We start from the raw sequence: 18466 nt of genomic DNA, 5'->3' as shown, positions 1-18466 counted from the left end.
ACCTTGGCATCCTTTATCGAACGGGGCAGTATGGAAGTGTGCGTGCGTCAGGTCGCTGTTTTGTCAGAACGGGGTAAAAATTGAAAACAAAAAAAGTGAAGCAAAATCCCAACCAGCGTCACGGCGTACATCGTTTTCCCCGTTTTTGGCTGGAAAATCGAACGGCAAGATTGCATCCCTCGTGTGTGGCGTGTGATACGCTTTGCGCGGAAGCTGTGTAGGATAAAGTTACGCGCGTGGTAGATTCCTGTCGGGCAGCAGAACAGTGGCTCGAATACACTTGGTGCGATTGATTAGACGCTTCCGTCGCTTGTAAGGTGGGGGTGGTTTGTTGTTGCGTACGACGGGGGTAAAATCTGGGCATGGCAGCCACCGAAAACGTTCCAGCATCGACGTACCGTGTGGTGGGTGCAATTTTTGCGAGGTGCAATATTTGTCCGTAAATGTAGTGAATGAAGCGAAAACACTGTATGCACTCTTCCTTTAGTGTTATCAAAGTTGGCGAGCGGCAGGTTGCGGACCATAGTAACATCGTTGTATGCGCGCTTGTGTGTGGTTTGGTACGTGAATGTGTGTGCGTGAGTGTTTAAATGCGGAGGGGTGGTAGTCGCACCAAAAAGCATGTGTTGATGTACAAATTGTGCAAAAGATGATAAACAACAAGTCGAAAAGAGGTAGCATCTACTAGCGCGGGAAAACTGCCTATCAGCTCCATCCCCGTACAGCTAGGAAGAGACTTGAGCAGTGCACAACCCAGGTTGGTGGGTTTGGTGGGAACAAGAAGAGGACAGGTACGGACGGCCAGCCCCAAAACGTTCCACCCAATCCCGTATCAACAATGACGGAGTACAAGTGCGTAAACTTCTCCGAACTGTGCCGCCTGTGCGCGAGCACCAATGGACCGCGGTTGGGCATCTACTCGGACGAGGGCCGTAAGAAGCGGATACACCACAAGATTACAGAATCGCTCGGCATCAAGGTAAGTACTTTTGTGGGTTGAAACGATGCAAAAAAAAGGAACTAATTCTTTGCTCGGTCCCTCGTTTTAGATCACCGAATCGGATCGTTTGCCAAAATCGGTATGCACCGCTTGCTTGAAGCAGGTGGAAGCGCACAAAGAATTTCGCGAAGCGGCCGTAAAGGCACAGAGTTTGCTGGAAAGCTGTCTGCATTCCCGGAGCGTTGAAAACGGTGGCAAGGTGTACATCCGCGATGTAAAGACGAAAGAAGCTTCGCAAACGGTGACACGATCCCAGACGAGTGTGGTACACATTTCACCCACTGCACCGGTTGTAAACAATAGAACTTTGCAAGCAAAATCAACACAGCAGCAGCAGCAGCAGCAACAACAGCAGCAGCAGCAGCAGCAGCAGCAACAACAGCAGCAACAGCGACAGCAGCAACAAAGACAACAGCAAATCAGTTCTGCCCCGATACTCATCAACACCATACCGAAAAGTGTTGTCCAGACGGTGAACGGCGTCGGCACGGTCGTAAGCAGTTCCGGTGCGAACGTGCAACCGACCGTCTCTCTCACAGCCGTACCGTCGACCCTGCGAACCAGCACCGGTGGAGACTTTCTAAGCTCCATCATACAGTCGGTGGGTATAAAATCGGAGAGCGAACCGGCTCAAGTGGTGCAAACGGTGGGACAACACCAGCAGCAGCAGCAGCAGCAGCAGCTTAACCAACCGCAAATACTGACGATACAAAATCAGCAGCAACCCAACCAGCAGTACACGATAACGTTCGATGCGGGAACTACGCTAAAGGGAAACAACGTACAGTACAAGCTGGAGAATAGTGCGCAGGCGCAAACGTAAGTCAGATCACACGAGCAAGGATGGGTTTGCATGTAATTCAATTACCCCTTTCTATTTCCAGAACCTTCACACAAGTCGATGAGTTTATAAAAATTAAATCGAGTCCACCGAAGCCGATTAAGCGAGACTCTACGCAGAATGCTAAGGTAAGAGGACGTATCCGGATACAGCCAGCCATTTACTAATAAATATCGCACTTACGCTCTTCCGCAGACTGAAGCAACGGAAGCGAAACGGAAACGGATTCTTCAAATCGTGAAACAACCGGTCCAGCAAACATCACCGCAAAAGGCTACCAACGTGGGCAGCTTTACGATCGAAGCTCCTACCATAACGTCGCCCATCGGGGCCACTGCATCCGGAACCGTTTCGTCGGCTAACATGATCGTATCGAATGCGGGCACCATCTACACTTCCACACCGCAGAAGACGTACACCATGCCGGAAGTGAAGCTTATCTCCACCAGCAACAACAACAATCGATGCATCGTACCGGTGGTGCTGAAAAGTGATGGTACTACGGATGATGGCTGTAGCAATAATAATAATAATAATAATAACAATAATAACAGCAATGTATCGACCATATCGATGGTCGGACAGCAGCAGGTGGTAAGTAGCGCACCACAACAGAACCAACAGGTGCAGCTGCTGTTGAAGCTTGAAACTGGGCCGGACGGTGTGGTGCGACTGGCGCCGGTACAGCATCCACCGCTGGCAATGCAACAAACGGCCATGCCACAGTACGGTATGGCAACCCTTGCCCAGCCGGTAACCGCCATGCCACCGATGACAATTATCGGACAAAGCCAACCGATGGTACAAGCGCAGGTTGCGGCCGGTAACTATGTGACGCTGGTAGGGAAAACATCCTCCCAAACACAAACGATCACCGATAACAGTGGGCAGCAGGCGAGCGTTGTCATGACGACGGCACCGGTTCCACAAGCAACGCTGCAACCGGTCCATCAGCAGCAGCAGCAGCAGCAGCAGCAGCTACAGCAACAGCAGCCCCAGCAGCAGCAGCAGCAGCAACAAATACAAACACAAATCGTAAAGAAGCCGCAACAAAGCACCAACACCAGCACAGTGCAACAAACGCAACAACGTGCCATTGTATCGCTGGCCACGTCTACCGGTGCAAAATCGGAACCACGTGCCGTCACCGCGCCACGCAAAGCTATACCACCCCGCCAGCCGATATCTAACCCACCAAAGCTAGCACATGCCGCCACGGCACCCAAACCGACCACCGTCATCAATGGTCAGAAAGTGACGGGTGGCGCATCGTCCGGTGACAAATCCGGCTCGACGACCAGCGGCCGCATTGGGCTTGTCATCACGTCAGCCCGATCGTTGGCAACGTCGAACGGTAGCAACGCGCTGAACAGCTCCAAGACAAGCAACACATCCGAGAACCGGTCGTTTAGTGATCACGATGGAAGCGACAACGAAAATGCAGAATCGGAAGCAAACCGAACCGCCCAATCGTTGGTCGCATCGCAACAGATGAGTGCAATTTCCGCCATGTCCAGCAAACAGGATGCGGTCGCGTCCGACCAGCAAACGAACGCGTCCACCGGTCGGCCGGGTGAGCGGGGAAGCGGCACGGCGGGTGGACGGACGGGCGGCGGCGAGGTAAGCATAACGACGTGCGACGTCTGTCGGAAGACGTTCGGGCGGAAGGAGCATTTGGTGCAGCATCTGAAATCGCACATCGGGCTGCGTCCGTTCAAGTGTGAAGCGGCGGATTGCAACAAGAGCTTCAGCCGGAAGGAGCATCTGCTGCGGCACACGGTTTCGCACACCGGCGAGAAGCAGTTCGATTGCGACAAGTGCCATAAGAAGTTTTCGCGCAAGGACAATCTCAACAAACACCGAAAGTGAGTACTCCAGACGTTCTGTGGGGGGTTACATACTAATTCGTGCTTTTCTAATTCGATTTTTGGCATGTTTTTTGTTTGGCAACAGAACGCATAAAGAGCAGGAGAATGCATCGTCGTACAGCTGCAACATTTGCAGCAAAGATTTCTCCTCGAAGAGTCAATTTTTGAAGCATAAGGACACGCATGGCTGTTACGAAGAGGAGTCAGATACGCCAAAGGTAAATGAGGTGCCGGGCCGTTTCGAGCACTTACACTATAACGCTTTTCACATTTTCCTTGCAGCCAGTGCCAGCGAAAAAGCAATCCCAGCCGGTAAAGACAGAACCGAAACAGCAAACCCCACCAGCAGGAAACACGATCACCGTACTCGACTCGACCATGGTATCGAAACCTTCGCAACCGCCTCCCCCATTGGCTCACGCTGCCGCACCGGTCGTGGTCGCGTCGGAACCATCGCAAACGGTCGTTCAGTCGCTCCCGCTAACCATCACCCATGTGCCGACCACAACCACAACCATCCAATTACCTATCCAGCAGCAAGTCCATCAGCTCATCCAACAGCAGCAGCAGCACCAGCAGCAGCCACAGCATCAAAACGGTACAACCACCCAGCAGCAAATATTTACCATCCCGGCCCAAATACCGACCGCCAACGGGAAATCTATCATTCAGCATCTTCAGATAGCGCTGCCGAACAACATGGCCACCGTTTCGTCCGCCTCGAACAGTGGCACGGTACAGACGCTTACGAACGCGCAGGGTGCAACGCTGGCAAGCTTGGGTGCGGGACGGGCGACCATTATCAATTCCGTGGATGGGAATGCGGTATTTACGCTGCCGTCGAACTTTATCTTCGAAACGTCGCAAATCATCAACACCAGCCGACAGTCGTAAGGTGAGTGGTAACCCTCGTTTTGTAAGGAGACCGAAGCAGTATATGCAGCTAGGCGGCGACACACAGCTCTCTCTCTCTATGGGCATGATCTTCACCGGAAGGAATCCGTATCCGATTGTAATTATTTGTACTATTTACCTCTAGCATCCAAGATCACCTGTAGTGTGGCACGTGATTTTAAAGATTTCATACGAAAGCATTTAGCGAAAATGGGGCAATGAGAATGTGTAAGATACAGGTAATATAGCCCAGTGCCGCCAGTAGTCATAGTCATGCATTGCTTAGCCAGCTAAATAGCCGGATTGTATCATATTTAAGAGGAGCAAACTTCTTTGTTTTTGGCTTGCTAAATTGCTGCTGCACCAGTGGAAGGACAGGCATTTATGCAATTGATTCCCATTCTGCGCCATCTCCGTATCGTACAAACGTAAACTAATTTTGAATGAGTAAGGGCGAGATCTGCATGGCTTCCGGAGCTTAGGTGTAGAATGTTTCGTAATCGGTAAGAGAGCATCGAGTGGCTAATCAAGCACCCTGGATCACACACACGGACTGACTGACATGAATATGCACGATTTCCTTTAAAAGGTCATGCACCTTCTCCAGGACCGTTTTGATTTTTAAAATTCAACGCACGGAACAGCTGTTTCGCATGTGTACAATGGTTTTATGTTTTAACTCCGTTCTCCAAACCGCGTGTATAGTTCAGAACCCCCGTTCAGGTGTATATAATACGTAACTTATCAATGATTTAAAATGCACACATGCTTGTGAAATATTCCGACCGAGAGGCGGGAGATTAGAAGGTACGTGGTTAGGGAAGCTTAATGTCGTAGTAGAATTAATTTATTGCGCTAGATGTTTTATGCCGTAATCAGCATAATGCCCGGTTTATTGCCAGCTATTCCTTCTTCTCAGCCCCCCCCCCCCCCCTCCTCAATTTGCACCCAAGAGAAGAGCCAATAGGACATGCCATGCAGCATGTGCCCGTTAGGAAAGGTTTATGATTAGTACTACGTAAGTCAAACCAAATATATGTATTTAAAATGTGTCCCTGTGTAGGGTGAGGTTGATACGTCCGAAAAAAAACCCGATTTTAAAAACTATCTGAATGTACCAAAAAGTACGGACATTCGTTCAGCGTACGCACCAACAGTACACATTCGTCCCTTTTGTTCCAATATTGCGCTGGACATTTCTAAAAACAAAAAGGATAATTTAATAATGGTTAATTCGAGTGCGATTGATGGACACACCGTGAACTCACTCTGTACGTTATGGCAAATATGCAGTCCAACATGAGGCGCGCCTTCGGTGAGCAGGTCCGGAATGGATTGGTGTCCATCTCTTGCTGTAAGAAAGGGGTTGGGAGAAAGGACAAAAATTAAGCTTGTTTCGTGATGGTTTGTCGCATTACGTCCTACAGAATACAGTAGGTAACATTTATTAATGGCGTAGCGTATATGCGCCGCTAGCAAACTGTCCGCGCCGATGGCTTTGGTGAGTTGTGACCCCGCCGTCTCTAGCTGAAAGTGTCCGTCCATCAGGATGTTCGTACGATTGAAGATACACTCTGCGCGACACTGCAATCGAAGGAATCGGTTTCAGTGAGTGTATCAGAAGTGAAGGATTCGGTTGTTGTGAGATTTGTTGCTTGCTTTTGGGGGGGAGTTTCTAACGATCGATGAGATCAGCTGGACTGTAGAATTCGGAATGCTCAGGATCTTGTTCAGAATATTGTCCAGATGCTGATGATGAATTTAGGACGGATTAACTATCTATCTATAGCGCCAAGACTAACTATACGCGACCATGGGCAATTCGAGTCCTATCAGTTTTAACGTTTTAAGCCTTTAATAGGACAGGAGGATAGACCACTTTAGAAGATACTTCTTCGGCTAGACTCCTTAAACTAAGCCTCTTGGGGCCCTCCTGGGGAACTTTTCCGTGACCCGGACTTGGCCATTTTGAGGGTTCCATGTCCCGGTCATGACCATATTATGTACACCGTGAGGCCCTAACCTGCCTGATATCCACTGGACACGGCCGCCATAACATCTTTCGGTTTAGGCTTAGGACCCTTGGGTGAGGTTCCTTGCGTGACAAGGAGACCCTTTGGAGAACTACTAGAATAAGTCCACAACACACACTTGTTTGTACTTACATTTTCACCTTCCAAGGCATTTGGCGTGAGTGGAGTTTGTTCCAGACACGGTTCCAAAACGTCCGACGGCAGCAGATACGGTATGCTGCAGCAGTTCCGTGGATCGGTAAGGTTAAACATCTCACCGCACGAAAGTTCAACCTTCTAAAGTGAGTGGTACAGCGTTGAAGGCGCTTGCTACAATAAACCCGGAAACGTTTTACCTCTTCGGACGATCGGCTGAAGACCGTATCTGGCAACGGTAGTATCAGCTGTCCATTCATACAGTTGATCGAAAGACTGGCAAAAGCTGTCCATACACAACCGAGAAACAAGCTCATTTTGAGTGGTTTCGGTGGATTGAACTTGTATTTATTAGTTTGGGTATGGTGATGGGTGGGGCGGTCGCCAATTGCATTTTAACGACTATTTAATGCGGCGTGTAACGGTCATTGTACGCTAGTTCTATATATTCTTCTTTTACCGCAAACAAAACAACACAACTTGTTGGGCATATTGTTTAACGCTAGCTTTGTGTTTTCAAATGCTAAATCTTCCATACATGCTGGAACAGGTAGTAGCAGTTGTTCAGCGCTACCACAATGCCTTTACACTGCTCGTTGTTGTAGTTCCAGTAAGCATCAGGACAATCCTGCAAGTAAAGAACACGAAAGCTGTAAGCCTGCTACACCGCCATTTTGAGATCGAAGCATAGTTTGCTGTTTACCCGGTAAATGATCGAAAAAGTACACTCGAGATACCGGATCGAGGTCGGAATGCATTGGGATGAGATCAAATTTTTGGCCACATCCTGCAGATAGAAGGTTCTTGTCTGTAAAAAACCAACGGGGGGAATAACCAGTTAAGGTTTGCAGAGGTACCATGTCATTTGCCGGCCTTCTCCGCTTACCATTACTAGATTGTAACACTTTCGGGCGGCCACTTCGAACGCGCGCATCCACATAACGTTATCGGCCGGGACCTGGCCAACCAGCACCTTAACCGCCTGCTCCAGCATGAACTGACGGTGCACCAGGATGCCCGTTTCGTTCAGCACACACTCGGCCTGGCACTGTGTGGAGTACAAGGACATGCCGATTGTTGTAAAATGTCCTGTCACTGTTTCTCACTTGGTTCTCACATTGGCGGGTATCGGTGCGGGAACGTCTGGTGGGACGGGCGGAAGCGTACGATTGTCACAGCGCTGGAAGACTTCGTCCGACAGCAGCCGGGGCATATTGCAACACTCTCGAAAGTTGGCCTCCTCTAGAATCTGTTTGCAGACGCTTTCGGTGTACTGGTGGGAAAAACGGACAGTAGCCTTAAAAGAGCGATCTGTCGCGATTACAGCGAGTCTTTGGACCTTGTATTACCGATATTTGAGGAATTCCAAGGTGGAGAGTGCATAACACGATAAAAGCAACGATACGGAGATGCTGTTCGTTCATGTCTGTGGCTGGTTTTGCTTTATTTATTCCTCAAGCGGATCTACAACACACTGACCCGTCCTGCGTACCTGCCGGCTAATGACTATTCCCGTGTCAGTCACCACAGACAGACCAGTGTTTACCAGACATATGTTAAAAAAACACAAAAATGGCATCATTAATAACGAATCAGTTGTGACATTAGCGGGTGAGGGGAGTGAGGGAGTGTCCCCTTTACAAGGCGTACACACGCACATAGTCAATCGTTAGTTCCGGTTCGGTCCAGGTGCGATACCACGTGTTGCGATTTTGGTAGAAAAAGAATTCCGCTTTCGGGCTGGTATTGTTCCACGGTTTGGGGCTTTTCGAAGGGCCAGTTTGGGACTGGTCTGGGAAATCTTTAACACCACCAACTCCAACACCAACTGATATGTAGAACTAAAACGCGGGAAAAAACAATCGTTATCAACCTGTAATATGTAATCCTTGGCTCCATATTAAACTTACCTCACGATCGAACGGTGCCAGCGGTGACTCCGCATTCCACAGGTTCGCCTGTGTAAGATTGTGCTGCTGAGCGTGCTGCCGGAAATTAGGTCTCAGCGTACCGTACTGAAACCCATCGACGGTAAGCAAAATTTGTTCCGGTGTCCATACCAACCCGTACACGTGGAACTGATCACCGAAATGCTCCTCCTTCACGTTGGAGCGTAGAAAATCCGACCGCACCGGGTCAGTGTTGGTGATCAGAACGCCACCCCGCAGCCGGTAGCCGCCGATTTGTTTCCCATCCCCTGCCACCAGCACGCGGTTCGACAGGATGTGAGCGATCCACATTTGTCCGGATGCGTAGTCAGCATATCCGTAGTAGTTTTCGTACGGCTGCAGGAACAGTTCTGAAAGATGTATGTACGAAAGGGAATCGGCTATAAATGTCGAACGACGACAGGACGCTCCGGTAGATGCTTACGTGGAAATATCCAATCGCCCTTCGGTAGCTTGGCACGTATCTCGACACGCCCGTACCGGAAGCGGAAATGATTTTTGGTGTTCAATTTAGCGGACACCACGGGCGGTAGAATGGTGGACCGGGCAGCTTGCCGTTGACATTCGTACGGATTGTCGGTCGGTGAGGTACAGCTGTCGGAAGGAGATGCGTGACAGAACGTTAGCAACGACGGGTTCAGAGCCTACTGGGATGCCTTGAAGTGACGTTTCGATATTGTTCGAGTGTGTTCCGGGGATTGTTTTGATTGAACGTACAAATTGTGTGTTCCGTGTTTCTTGCCACTTCTCAAAATCAAATTCCAGACGTGTGTGTAGTGAGTGAGTGTGGTGGACTAAATATTTCCTCGGACTTGCTGTTTCTGATTGGCCGTGTAAACAAACACGGAATTCCGGTGCGTGCGATAACGCCGTTGGACCGTTTGCTTACCCTTTCAGCACGAGCTCTCCGGTGCGAATCCGCTCATCGTTGTAATCGGCATTCATGTTAACAAGCGTCGGCACGATCACAAGACGACCCGCTGCAATGTAGCTGTTTTCCGGTAAGTTCTGGTACGACACAAATTCCGCCGACTAAAACGTGATGGAAATGACATGCTTTAAGAGATCTGCATTACCTCCTTAATCCCTCCCACTTACATCCGTGTCCAGTGGAATGCGTATTTCGTGCTGCCATTTCGGTGCGAAGCTACGCTCATCGAAGGTATCCTCGAACAGCAGCTTCCCGGCGCAGGTCGTTTTGCCACCGTTAAAGGTGGTCACTGTATGCGGACAGGGTGGCACGGTGGTAGTGGTGGTGGTGGTAGTTGTCGTTTTTGGAGCCACCGTCGCCCTGGACCGGAGCACGGTATGCTTTTTGTCCGTCAGCCAGTACCCTTGGCCGGCAAACTGTACGTACACCCAGTAGTAGATGATTGTCCCGTTCGGAAGGGCTGGCTTGTTTGTGCTGTACAACCACAGGCCATTGTCATCCGGTTCGGTTACATCTTCCGCGTAATCACCCTCCTCGAATCGCTCGAACGGTTTGTTGAGACGCGCGTGGAACGCAAACATCTGCAGGCCGGGAGTGTCTGCCGATGCGATAGCGATTGATTACGATTGCTTTAGCTACAAGCTCACCCCGAAAATACATACCCGGTATGCTGGCACGGAATCCTCGTGCCGTTGGGTACTCGAAGCGGATGTTGGGAATCGTGTAGGCCACCGTTTGACCAACAAACACCAGAACTAAGATCCACTTCATTGTATGGCTTCGTTGCTTATGCACCATAGGTGCTGGGAATCACCTTCAACTATACGAGGAAGATTTTGACAACCGGACTAGAACTTGCTACAATCTCTTCCACATGGGTTGATTCTTCGCTCTCAAATACAGCTTGTCAAACAGGTTTCTGATTGGGCGGCACTTGGCCGTATGAGCTTCAGAACTTCCTTTAAATGCATCTCAAATTCGATTCTCTCGGTTCTCTCCCGTTGCTCTGGTTCTCTTGCGATCAGCTGTGTCCGATCAGATTGCTCTCGTTGAATGGGCTGCGCAATGCCATTGACCATGGGGAGAGTGTGTCCCATAATGAGGGATGATTCTCTCTCCATCTTGAACGCAGATGGGGATGCTTCGAAGGGGCGTCTTGTGTTTGGAAAGGGGATTCCCTTTCGCGATTGTTGACATACCAGGGCAGTATGATTAACACTGCATACTTAAGGCGTAAAATTTAGCTATTGCGAGTACTTTTAAAAATTTAAATGAAATACATAAGACATATAATTTCTACATATAAATTATACAAAGTTATTTCAGAAGTTTATTGGCCTGTAGAATTTGTTGAAAGTAGGAAATCAAGGAGCTCATGCATTCGCAATTTACTGCAAGGTTTTCTGATAGGTTGAGCACGTCATGAAAACATTGCCGAACAGTCCAGCATTTATTTTGCCCTGATTTAAACAAGCTGTATATGTATTACTAATTTTCATATTTTTTAATGAAATATTCCCTCAGGCTATTTATTTAACAATTATTTGATTCAAACTCATGATCACGTGATCGATCCCTGGCAGCGATTCTCTATCTACAGCTCATCATACATCTGATCTCCAACATGTTTGGTCTAACTTAAGCACTAGGAACCCTCATACCCAATCCTTCGGTGCCAGTGACTTCTTCTTCTTGCTCTTCCTTGGCGCTAAAACCTTTGAAAGGTCTCGGCCTGCCATCTCTGGCTTTCTGTGATTTGATTTGACGGGGTGGCGATCTGGATGAGCGACTTCATTCCATTTATATAATGCTATTTGAATTGCTTCCTCAAATGTCGTTACATTTCGAACCGTTACAGATATAAAAGGTCCATTGTTGATCGTAAAATACTTGTCTAACAGCTTCTTGCATTGTAATTGGACACCGACATTTTTGTTAATTAACACTATCCAACACTGACTAATTGTCGACTGCAGGCCCGACAAGCCGGCAGACCAATCATACCTACAGACATTTCATTCTGTAATTAAAACAAGTGTTATGCTGCTGCGTAACCTCAGGCAGCAGCAAGGCAGCACTGCAGAGCATCGTTTCGCCACATTATTGTGCCACACCCATCCATCGCGTGTAGATAAGTTAATCGAAAACCAATTTCAGTAAAAAATAAACAAACAAACAAAAAAAAACTTAATCAAACGACAAAGCAAGGCGCGTGTGGAATGTCTGCAAACATTGGCCGGCAGGTCGGTAGCGATGCACGGAGCTTACTTGAAACCCCAGCCGGATTGCAGCCCGGCAGGCGTATGGCAATGATATAATTTATTAATATACTCTACCGAGCCCTCTCCATATATCCTATTCGCCGAAGAATTAAGCCATAAATTCATTACCCAATGCACAAAAAAAAAAAAACACGACCCAGGCTCTTCCCCAGTTTCGGCAAACAGTTCAAACAGGACGGTTGAAGTGGGTCGCCTCGAATCGGTCTGACCACAACGGCCCTGTGTACATCGTGTTTTCGAGCCGTAGTTTTCGATTGCCCGTAGAGACAAACCGGCGCTCACGATCCTTAGCTGACCAGAACAGTAAGGTAGAACCCCTCAGGACACACACGTGCAAAATTAAACCGTAGCAATGGGAGGGTGGTTGTATGAAGAAGTAATGAAAGCGTGGGGATGGTAAAAAAAAGGCAGCGCCACTGATAGACGGAGAGAGAACCAAACAAAACCAAAGCAAACATCAAATGGCCAAATGGTTGGAACCGGTGCCGATGGCAATAATCCTGAAATACAACCATTTGCCGGCGTCAATTTTGTAGCGAGCGAGCGAAGGAACAATCTTTCGCTGCTTGACTCTGGTGGCGGAATTTTGTGTTTTTTCCGAAACCTTGTGCCACGTTTGCGTTGGGTAAACAAGATGTTAATTAGCCGAAAGAAATGGTGAAATGGTTTCGCTTGTTTTCTTTTTTCATTTACGATGAAGCGATCTCGACCGGACGGTATCAAAAACTTCCGGTACCCATGTCTGCCACGCGTGGCAAAGCGCGGGGAAACGGATCCGACACGGTCCAATTTCCGGAAATGAGAAGCGTGCCTGGCGAACGTGTGCGCTCCACGGCAGAAAACTCTTGACAAAGTAACGAATGCAGTGTGTCGAAAGTTTATGGCGCTTAGGAAAGTGTGTGTGTGTGTGTGTGTGTGCTTTTTTTACCGGTTTTTATTTTGATACCAACTTGTGCGGTAAGGTAGGCAGCTTTTTAAACTCCGTCAAAGTGTGGTTTACTTTGAGACCAGGCGGCCACAGTCACTTTGTCGCCTTGTTGGTAGAACGTGGAAACGCACGAATAACGTTGGAGATAAGGGAGGAATGTGGAACGGAAAGTGTTGGGGAAAATGGGTAAAGGAACACTTTAACGGTAGAGACCTTATTTTGCCTAGACGAGTTCAAAATTAAGACATTTTGTTAACGTGCGCCAACAGTTGTGTTAGAAGCGATTAAATACAAGTCTAGGAAGCCAGAATTTTCTCGTGTCGTAGTGTGAATGAATAAGTAAGAAATAATCATAAAAAGTCCTTTAAATTGCTGATAATCGTTGCTCGACGTTTACCTACCTGTTGGTCCTTTTTAGCCTTCAGATGTGGTCCCATCATTAAATCCGGTCCGGTGCTCTTTCCATGACATGACCTGCTGGCTACTGTCTGTTTGATTCACGTCTAATTTGTCATAAAATAGTGAGGCATTTAAACAGCTATTAGAGCTGTTTACGCTAGGTTAAAGACAAGAGACAATGTCTAGGGTCACGCCACGAGAAAGATACCGAACAATATTCTTTTTTGAACCGATCACTTCACTGGCTGAGAAAACTTCTCCGCTCAAAATACCTGTCACGACGGACGAAGCTGGATACAACTAGTATCCACTTAGGACTTGAATACATGTACGAGGAAGATGCGCCATTCGAGAGAAAGTTACTTCGTAGGGTTTTTGGCCCCGTATGTTTTAAAGGGCAATGGAGGAGTTTTGCCCGCTGTACGATGATCTAACAACCGCGTAGCTAGTTATGTCATGAGAATGACATTGGACGAATGAGGCGTGGTAGATCTACATTGAGATGGAGTGATGGGGTTCATGTGTCCGCCAGAATAACCTGAATGTCAGTCGACGTTACTAGACCGTTAGCGGTATCTAGCACTTCTGCAGCAGGTCAATAAAGCTGCGGTTGTAACTCGAGAGTTACATCCATCATGTGTTATGTCCATCCATGGTTGATATGTTGCCAACAGAATTACGAGAAATGACGGTTATTAAACGATATTGTTCAATGCCCAGGAGATCTGAATTTTGTTTTATCTGAATAATTTTTTTTTATTCATAAAGAACGGCCTGGCCGTATTGCTCTGATCTAAATAATATATTAGAAACTTATTTATTTATTAGTTTTTTAGTTGCCTTTCCTATCGGGAATGAGTTCCTAATTTGATCATTATTTTTATACTACTTAAGTGCTACCCATCCAATCCGAACGCAGCAACCGATCCTAATTGGGGACTTGATCAACATTTAAATCTAAAAACAATCAGCCATAAAGTTGTCCAACGGTTTCTACGCTCCACACAGGAGCAGCATAACTTCGCCCGATGTTTTGCACCGTATTAACCGAATCGAAAACTCTAGCGCTCACTTCCATTTCCTGTTCCGCACCCGAAACCAGCTCCGTATCCTGCGCGCCCGTCCGTAAATGATGGTTGATATTTTGGGGGGAAAAGCATTCACCACGGTTATCTACACGGGCATGGGCCATATTCTACGATACTCCCATCGATTTCGTGCCCATCCCTGCGCCAGACAGGCCCAAGGCGTGTTATAATTCTCTGCCTCACTCTCAACCGAAACCCACCCAGCTGTCGGTTGTCGATTTCAATCACTCCCAACCCGGATCCTTCACCCTCCCGGCTTGGCCCGCTTGGGTCCGTACGCACGGCTCCTCCTGCACAGTGCCCGGAGGCGAAGGTCAAAGGACAATGCTTCCGGCAGTTCGCTCCCCGATTCGATGGCAATTTAGACGCTTCACGCCAATCCCACCATCAGCTGCGTCGTCGTTCTTCGCTGGCAGCTTCCATAGAAATGCTAATTTCTTTCATTGAAAGCAAAACTTCACTATCACCAGCGCCCATCGCTGGAATGACGTCATAGAGCGAGCAAAAAGGGAGGGGCGGTCTGGAGGTGCGGAGGTCAGGCAGCAACAAGCAAACAAAGCGCCAGGGCAATAGGCTCCCGATGGCCCAAGCGATCAATGCCGCCCCGGAATGGCGGGTGGGCCGGGGAAAAATCGATAACTCCATCACTCAGGAGGTTTTTGGTAGGCGGCCGCCGCCATTCGGCAATCGTTGTCATATTGTTGTTTTTGGTGGAGTTGATGTTGGGGAAGGTAAAGGGGCGGGGTAGATTTACTTTTGAGGAGTGGTAGGGACCGAGCGCGGGCCGGAACCTGATGGGAGGATAATAAAGAAATCTAGTCATTAGGCAACGCGGGGTACTCCGGAGATCGTTTCACGCGCGATCCTGAACAACTTATTTGCCGTACCTTGGAATCGGCAACGCGGTGGGTGATTGAAGTGTGTCTTTTATTAAACGTCAACCGTGAAGTGTCACGCGCGTTTGGCACGGCAGCAGCAAAGCGGTTGAGTTAGTTTATAATCACCAAAGCAATATGATGGCCCGTTGACGGTGGCTGATTGCTAAACAGGCGATGGTGGCATTACTGGCATTACTAATGACAGGGCCAGCGGCCAGACCAAGCGTCTCATGTCCGATCTGTCATCGTTGCTGTCGGCCAGGGTCAAACGTGGGGTTCCGTGATTCGTGCACGCGCAGGACACGATTGGTGTGGCGGGATTTCCACCGAGGCAAGACTCGGCACGCAATATGGTCGAGTGCTTTTCAACAACTTGAGGCGGTAATTATGTTTGCTTACTTCCAGTAAATTATTCATCCCAAACAAGTTGCGCTGTGCTGGGTCTGGGAGGAGATAGTATGTCACTGGAAGGCATTGTAGGCGAATGTCCCACTGACAGGTGAAAGGATCGTTGTGGAATGGGAATTGGTGTCGAAATTTGATTTCGGTAGAGAAGAGTTCAGTGGGCGATGTTTATTTGTTATTATAGCTTAATAATCTTATTCCGAATATAATTAAGCCCGCAATTAATGAATTCTTCTTGATAAGAATATCGGAAAATAAACTTTCAAGACTTGTAAATTGATTTGAAGAATTTGAATACTGCTACTTTTCCAACTTTATTCGACGTAGATTTCAATCGCTATAAATTCGTCCTCTTAGATTCTCCAACAAATTTGAATCCATTTGCATGGGATGCTCCAAGCGTAGGTAACCACAAAAAAACTCACATCCCCCACAGATTATTCAGCAACATTGTTTTGGGTCCAGAGTGTCCTTTCTAGTTCACTATTGCTTCGATTTACCTTCCGGCGGTTCGTTTCGTTCGATGCCCATCCACACGTGCAGTGACGCCAGCAAGCTCCATCACCCGGGCGGGGGTGGGTGTAGACCGAAGCGATGGAGGCGCCACGCCACGCACGCCTCGCAAAATGGTTGATGAAACAAACGAAAACAGAAGTTCGCGGAGGAAGGACGCGGAGAAGCGCTAGCAGCACAATTTATTACGCCATCAGTTCAGCGCCACTACCACGAACCACGGCGGCGGAAATGGCAAATGTGCGAACGTTCGCCAGGAATGTCCTGACGCGGAAGTTACCCGACACGGTACGAACTTCACACCAAGCGAAGGCTGATGTGGTTGTGTGCATTTTTGTGCTTCGGCGAACGTTGGCGGTGAGTTCCGAAAGTGGGGAGTGTGTTGGATGATCGAGGAATTGGAGTGTAACTGCTTCTAGGACCGTGACGTCACTAGTTTGTTGTAATTTGAGTATGGGAGGAAAAATAATCTGATACACTTGGAGCGCGAAGTTCTCCAGATGTCCTGAGGTAGACCCACGACAATTGATATCATATGGGATGTGTCTTTCGGTGTTCGGCTTACTGTTGTAGAATTTCTTTTGAAGTAAACCAACATGCGGACGCTTCAAATCAGATATACAACATCATCTTGCACGTCCGTACATCGTGCCGGTGGAATGGACAACGATCTCCAATGTTTACCGTTGATATTAGTGCCGGTTTTACCAGCAGCTTCTGTAAGGGCGTTTGCAAGCATCTCTCTCTCTCTCTCTCTCTCTCTCTCTCTTTCTTGGCGTTCTGCAACAACTTTGCATACTCTGTCCTTCCGTCTAGTTCTTCCTTCAAAACCCTTCCGCGACAAGCTGCTTTTCCATGCTGCTGGACTGAGTATGTCACTGATAAGCACCTATTGGTTTGCCACCCTGAAAGCCGGCGCTGCGGTGACCGCCCCGCACCATCACGTCACGTTCGTGGCCGTCGTCATATCAGCGTGTGTAAACAGAATGGTGGCGCACCGACAACAGACAACACGGCCAAAAGCACGTGAAATTTGCCGAACCCGTACGAAGAGTGGACGCGCGCGCGCGCACTCATACGCTGCCGTACAGTTTTTTTTTGCTGTTGTGTTGCCATCACGCAAACCATTGCCAATAGACAAACAAACCAGACGCCATTCTGGTCATACTGATGAGGGGGGGGGGGGGGGGGAAAGGGGACGAGTCCTGGACCGCGTTGCCTGCTCTGGGTACAACACCGGGGTTGTGTACATGTTTTTCACGCACACAAGCGCCATTCCCCCAGCGAGAGCGTGCAAGTGTTTGGGGTTCTCACGCACTTTCGATTCCACGAGAACCGACCCTTAAGGGGAAAACACCAGTTCGAGCAGTTGTCGGGCATTCGAGCAGTTTGTTGTTTCGGAGAGCCACGAAGTAGTAACATCTAGTAGCCGTGCTGACGGACGCTCTCGCGCTCTGCCAGTTTACTACGAATGGTTGCCGCGATCGGTTGCGGACTTCTCTAGGCCGGTGCGTGTCGTCGTCGTCGTCGTCGTGTCCGGTCATTTGTGGATAAGGTGGTTTCGCTACCTCCGGTGAAGCCGCGAATTATACATAGAGTGGCGGAGAGCGGGCGGTCCACAGGAGTGTGCTAGGTCCTGCTTGTTCGGTGTACGACGGGCACACCAACGTCATCAGTCAACCGGAAGAAGGACGTCAGGTTGGTTTTGCTGGTGGTCGTCTTCGGCGTTTCGGGACACACCACGGTTGCTCTGATCGTAGGCGACACATTGCTGTCTTTTGTAGTGTTGTGCAGAAGCGAAGAGAGAAAACGAAAAAAAATGGTGTGTGTGTGTTTTGCTTGGCAACCGTTACCGTGCAAATCGATCGTGATTGAACTAGCTGTGTGGTTTCGTGTTTGCCCTTTTCAAACAATATGACTGATGATTTTGTGCTATAGGTTTCCTGTGGGATTCCTGTAGGTTTAGGAAGACAGGCGCAAAAAAGAAGCAACGAATTACATTACAGTGTTATTTTTCCGTCATCTATCGAGATTTTTTCCTCCCGAATCTTCTGCTATCTGCCGTACGATGATGTACCATTGGGTGATGGTGTGTAGGCAAACGCGCGCGTGTCCAACATTTTTTTTTCACCGTTTCTCGTGTGTGTGTTCCCGGCGATACAAAACCGGGAAACATCTGCAACCTATTTGCCGCTGCTCGAATTTCAGATCAAACGCCACCAACGCATGTACGCGTTGACGCTGCATCGGTGTGTGCTATGGTGGGACAGTTACCATATGGATTGATGGTAACTCCGGTTCTGGGTCGGCACTGGTGTGTAA

The 18466-nt window shown here is 48.6% G+C and overlaps 5 protein-coding genes across 10 annotated transcripts in view; 2 read left to right on the top strand and 3 right to left on the bottom strand.

Annotated features, from left to right (window-relative positions):
* The first annotated feature begins 36 nt into the window (after nt 1–36).
* LOC118512635 (transcription factor Sp4) lies at nt 37–5655 on the top strand. The gene is made up of 6 exons (XM_036057331.1): nt 37–979; nt 1050–1819; nt 1885–1969; nt 2037–3706; nt 3795–3927; nt 3992–5655. The coding sequence occupies exons 1-6, from the start codon at nt 839–841 to the stop codon at nt 4601–4603; spliced, it is 3411 nt and encodes a 1136-aa protein (XP_035913224.1). The 5' UTR covers nt 37–838; the 3' UTR covers nt 4604–5655.
* On the bottom strand, nt 5522–7109 carry LOC118512637 (general odorant-binding protein 67-like). Of its 2 annotated transcripts, XM_036057333.1 has the most exons (5): nt 6972–7109; nt 6769–6912; nt 6029–6187; nt 5872–5955; nt 5522–5802 (listed from the first exon to the last, which is right to left on the bottom strand). In XM_036057333.1, the coding sequence occupies exons 1-5, from the start codon at nt 7086–7088 to the stop codon at nt 5701–5703; spliced, it is 606 nt and encodes a 201-aa protein (XP_035913226.1). In that variant the 5' UTR covers nt 7089–7109; the 3' UTR covers nt 5522–5700. The 2 variants fall into 2 exon arrangements, with proteins under 2 accessions (XP_035913226.1, XP_035913227.1); XM_036057334.1 differs by lacking the exon at nt 6029–6187.
* Nucleotides 7108–8252, bottom strand: LOC118512638. The gene is made up of 5 exons (XM_036057336.1): nt 8121–8252; nt 7889–8044; nt 7658–7819; nt 7475–7579; nt 7108–7399 (listed from the first exon to the last, which is right to left on the bottom strand). Exons 1-5 carry the CDS (start codon nt 8193–8195, stop codon nt 7295–7297), a joined length of 603 nt encoding a protein of 200 aa, XP_035913229.1. The 5' UTR covers nt 8196–8252; the 3' UTR covers nt 7108–7294.
* LOC118512636 (gram-negative bacteria-binding protein 1) lies at nt 8191–10622 on the bottom strand. Its single transcript, XM_036057332.1, has 6 exons — nt 10314–10622; nt 9819–10249; nt 9610–9752; nt 9145–9314; nt 8682–9070; nt 8191–8612 (listed from the first exon to the last, which is right to left on the bottom strand). The coding sequence occupies exons 1-6, from the start codon at nt 10447–10449 to the stop codon at nt 8409–8411; spliced, it is 1473 nt and encodes a 490-aa protein (XP_035913225.1). The 5' UTR covers nt 10450–10622; the 3' UTR covers nt 8191–8408.
* A 6981-nt stretch (nt 10623–17603) lies between these two features.
* Nucleotides 17604–18466, top strand: part of LOC118511792 (diacylglycerol kinase 1) — a 75174-nt gene continuing 74311 nt past the window's right edge. For 3 of the 5 annotated variants that reach the window (XM_036055322.1, XM_036055320.1, XM_036055324.1), the window contains exon 1: nt 17615–17842. The gene's annotated coding sequence lies outside the window, so the exon portion shown is untranslated. Of the gene's footprint in view, nt 17843–18466 lie in introns of all 5 variants that reach the window. The other 2 variants (XM_036055319.1, XM_036055321.1) reach the window with 2 other exon arrangements.

This window comes from Anopheles stephensi, chromosome 3 (genome assembly GCF_013141755.1).
Source record: "Anopheles stephensi strain Indian chromosome 3, UCI_ANSTEP_V1.0, whole genome shotgun sequence".
Lineage (NCBI taxonomy): Eukaryota > Metazoa > Arthropoda > Insecta > Diptera > Culicidae > Anopheles > Anopheles stephensi.
Note: the sequence above shows the minus strand (reverse complement) of the source record. Positions and strands in the feature narration are given on the sequence as shown.

Coding starts and splice junctions, on each gene's coding strand:
- LOC118512635 (XM_036057331.1), top strand. CDS start 839: ATGACGGAGTACAAGTGCGTAAACTTCTCCGAACTGTGCCGCCTGTGC. Junction 980..1,049: donor CAGAATCGCTCGGCATCAAG/GTAAGTACTTTT, acceptor CCCTCGTTTTAG/ATCACCGAATCGGATCGTTT. Junction 3,707..3,794: donor AATCTCAACAAACACCGAAA/GTGAGTACTCCA, acceptor GTTTGGCAACAG/AACGCATAAAGAGCAGGAGA.
- LOC118512637 (XM_036057333.1), bottom strand. CDS start 7,088: ATGAGCTTGTTTCTCGGTTGTGTATGGACAGCTTTTGCCAGTCTTTCG. Junction 6,913..6,971: donor TCAGCCGATCGTCCGAAGAG/GTAAAACGTTTC, acceptor CACTCACTTTAG/AAGGTTGAACTTTCGTGCGG. Junction 5,803..5,871: donor TATTTGCCATAACGTACAGA/GTGAGTTCACGG, acceptor TTTTGTTTTTAG/AAATGTCCAGCGCAATATTG.
- LOC118512636 (XM_036057332.1), bottom strand. CDS start 10,449: ATGGTGCATAAGCAACGAAGCCATACAATGAAGTGGATCTTAGTTCTG. Junction 10,250..10,313: donor ATTCCGTGCCAGCATACCGG/GTATGTATTTTC, acceptor TCGCATCGGCAG/ACACTCCCGGCCTGCAGATG. Junction 9,071..9,144: donor GGGCGATTGGATATTTCCAC/GTAAGCATCTAC, acceptor TACATCTTTCAG/AACTGTTCCTGCAGCCGTAC.
- LOC118512638 (XM_036057336.1), bottom strand. CDS start 8,195: ATGAACGAACAGCATCTCCGTATCGTTGCTTTTATCGTGTTATGCACT. Junction 8,045..8,120: donor TTGGAATTCCTCAAATATCG/GTAATACAAGGT, acceptor TTTTCCCACCAG/TACACCGAAAGCGTCTGCAA. Junction 7,580..7,657: donor AGTGTTACAATCTAGTAATG/GTAAGCGGAGAA, acceptor GGTTTTTTACAG/ACAAGAACCTTCTATCTGCA.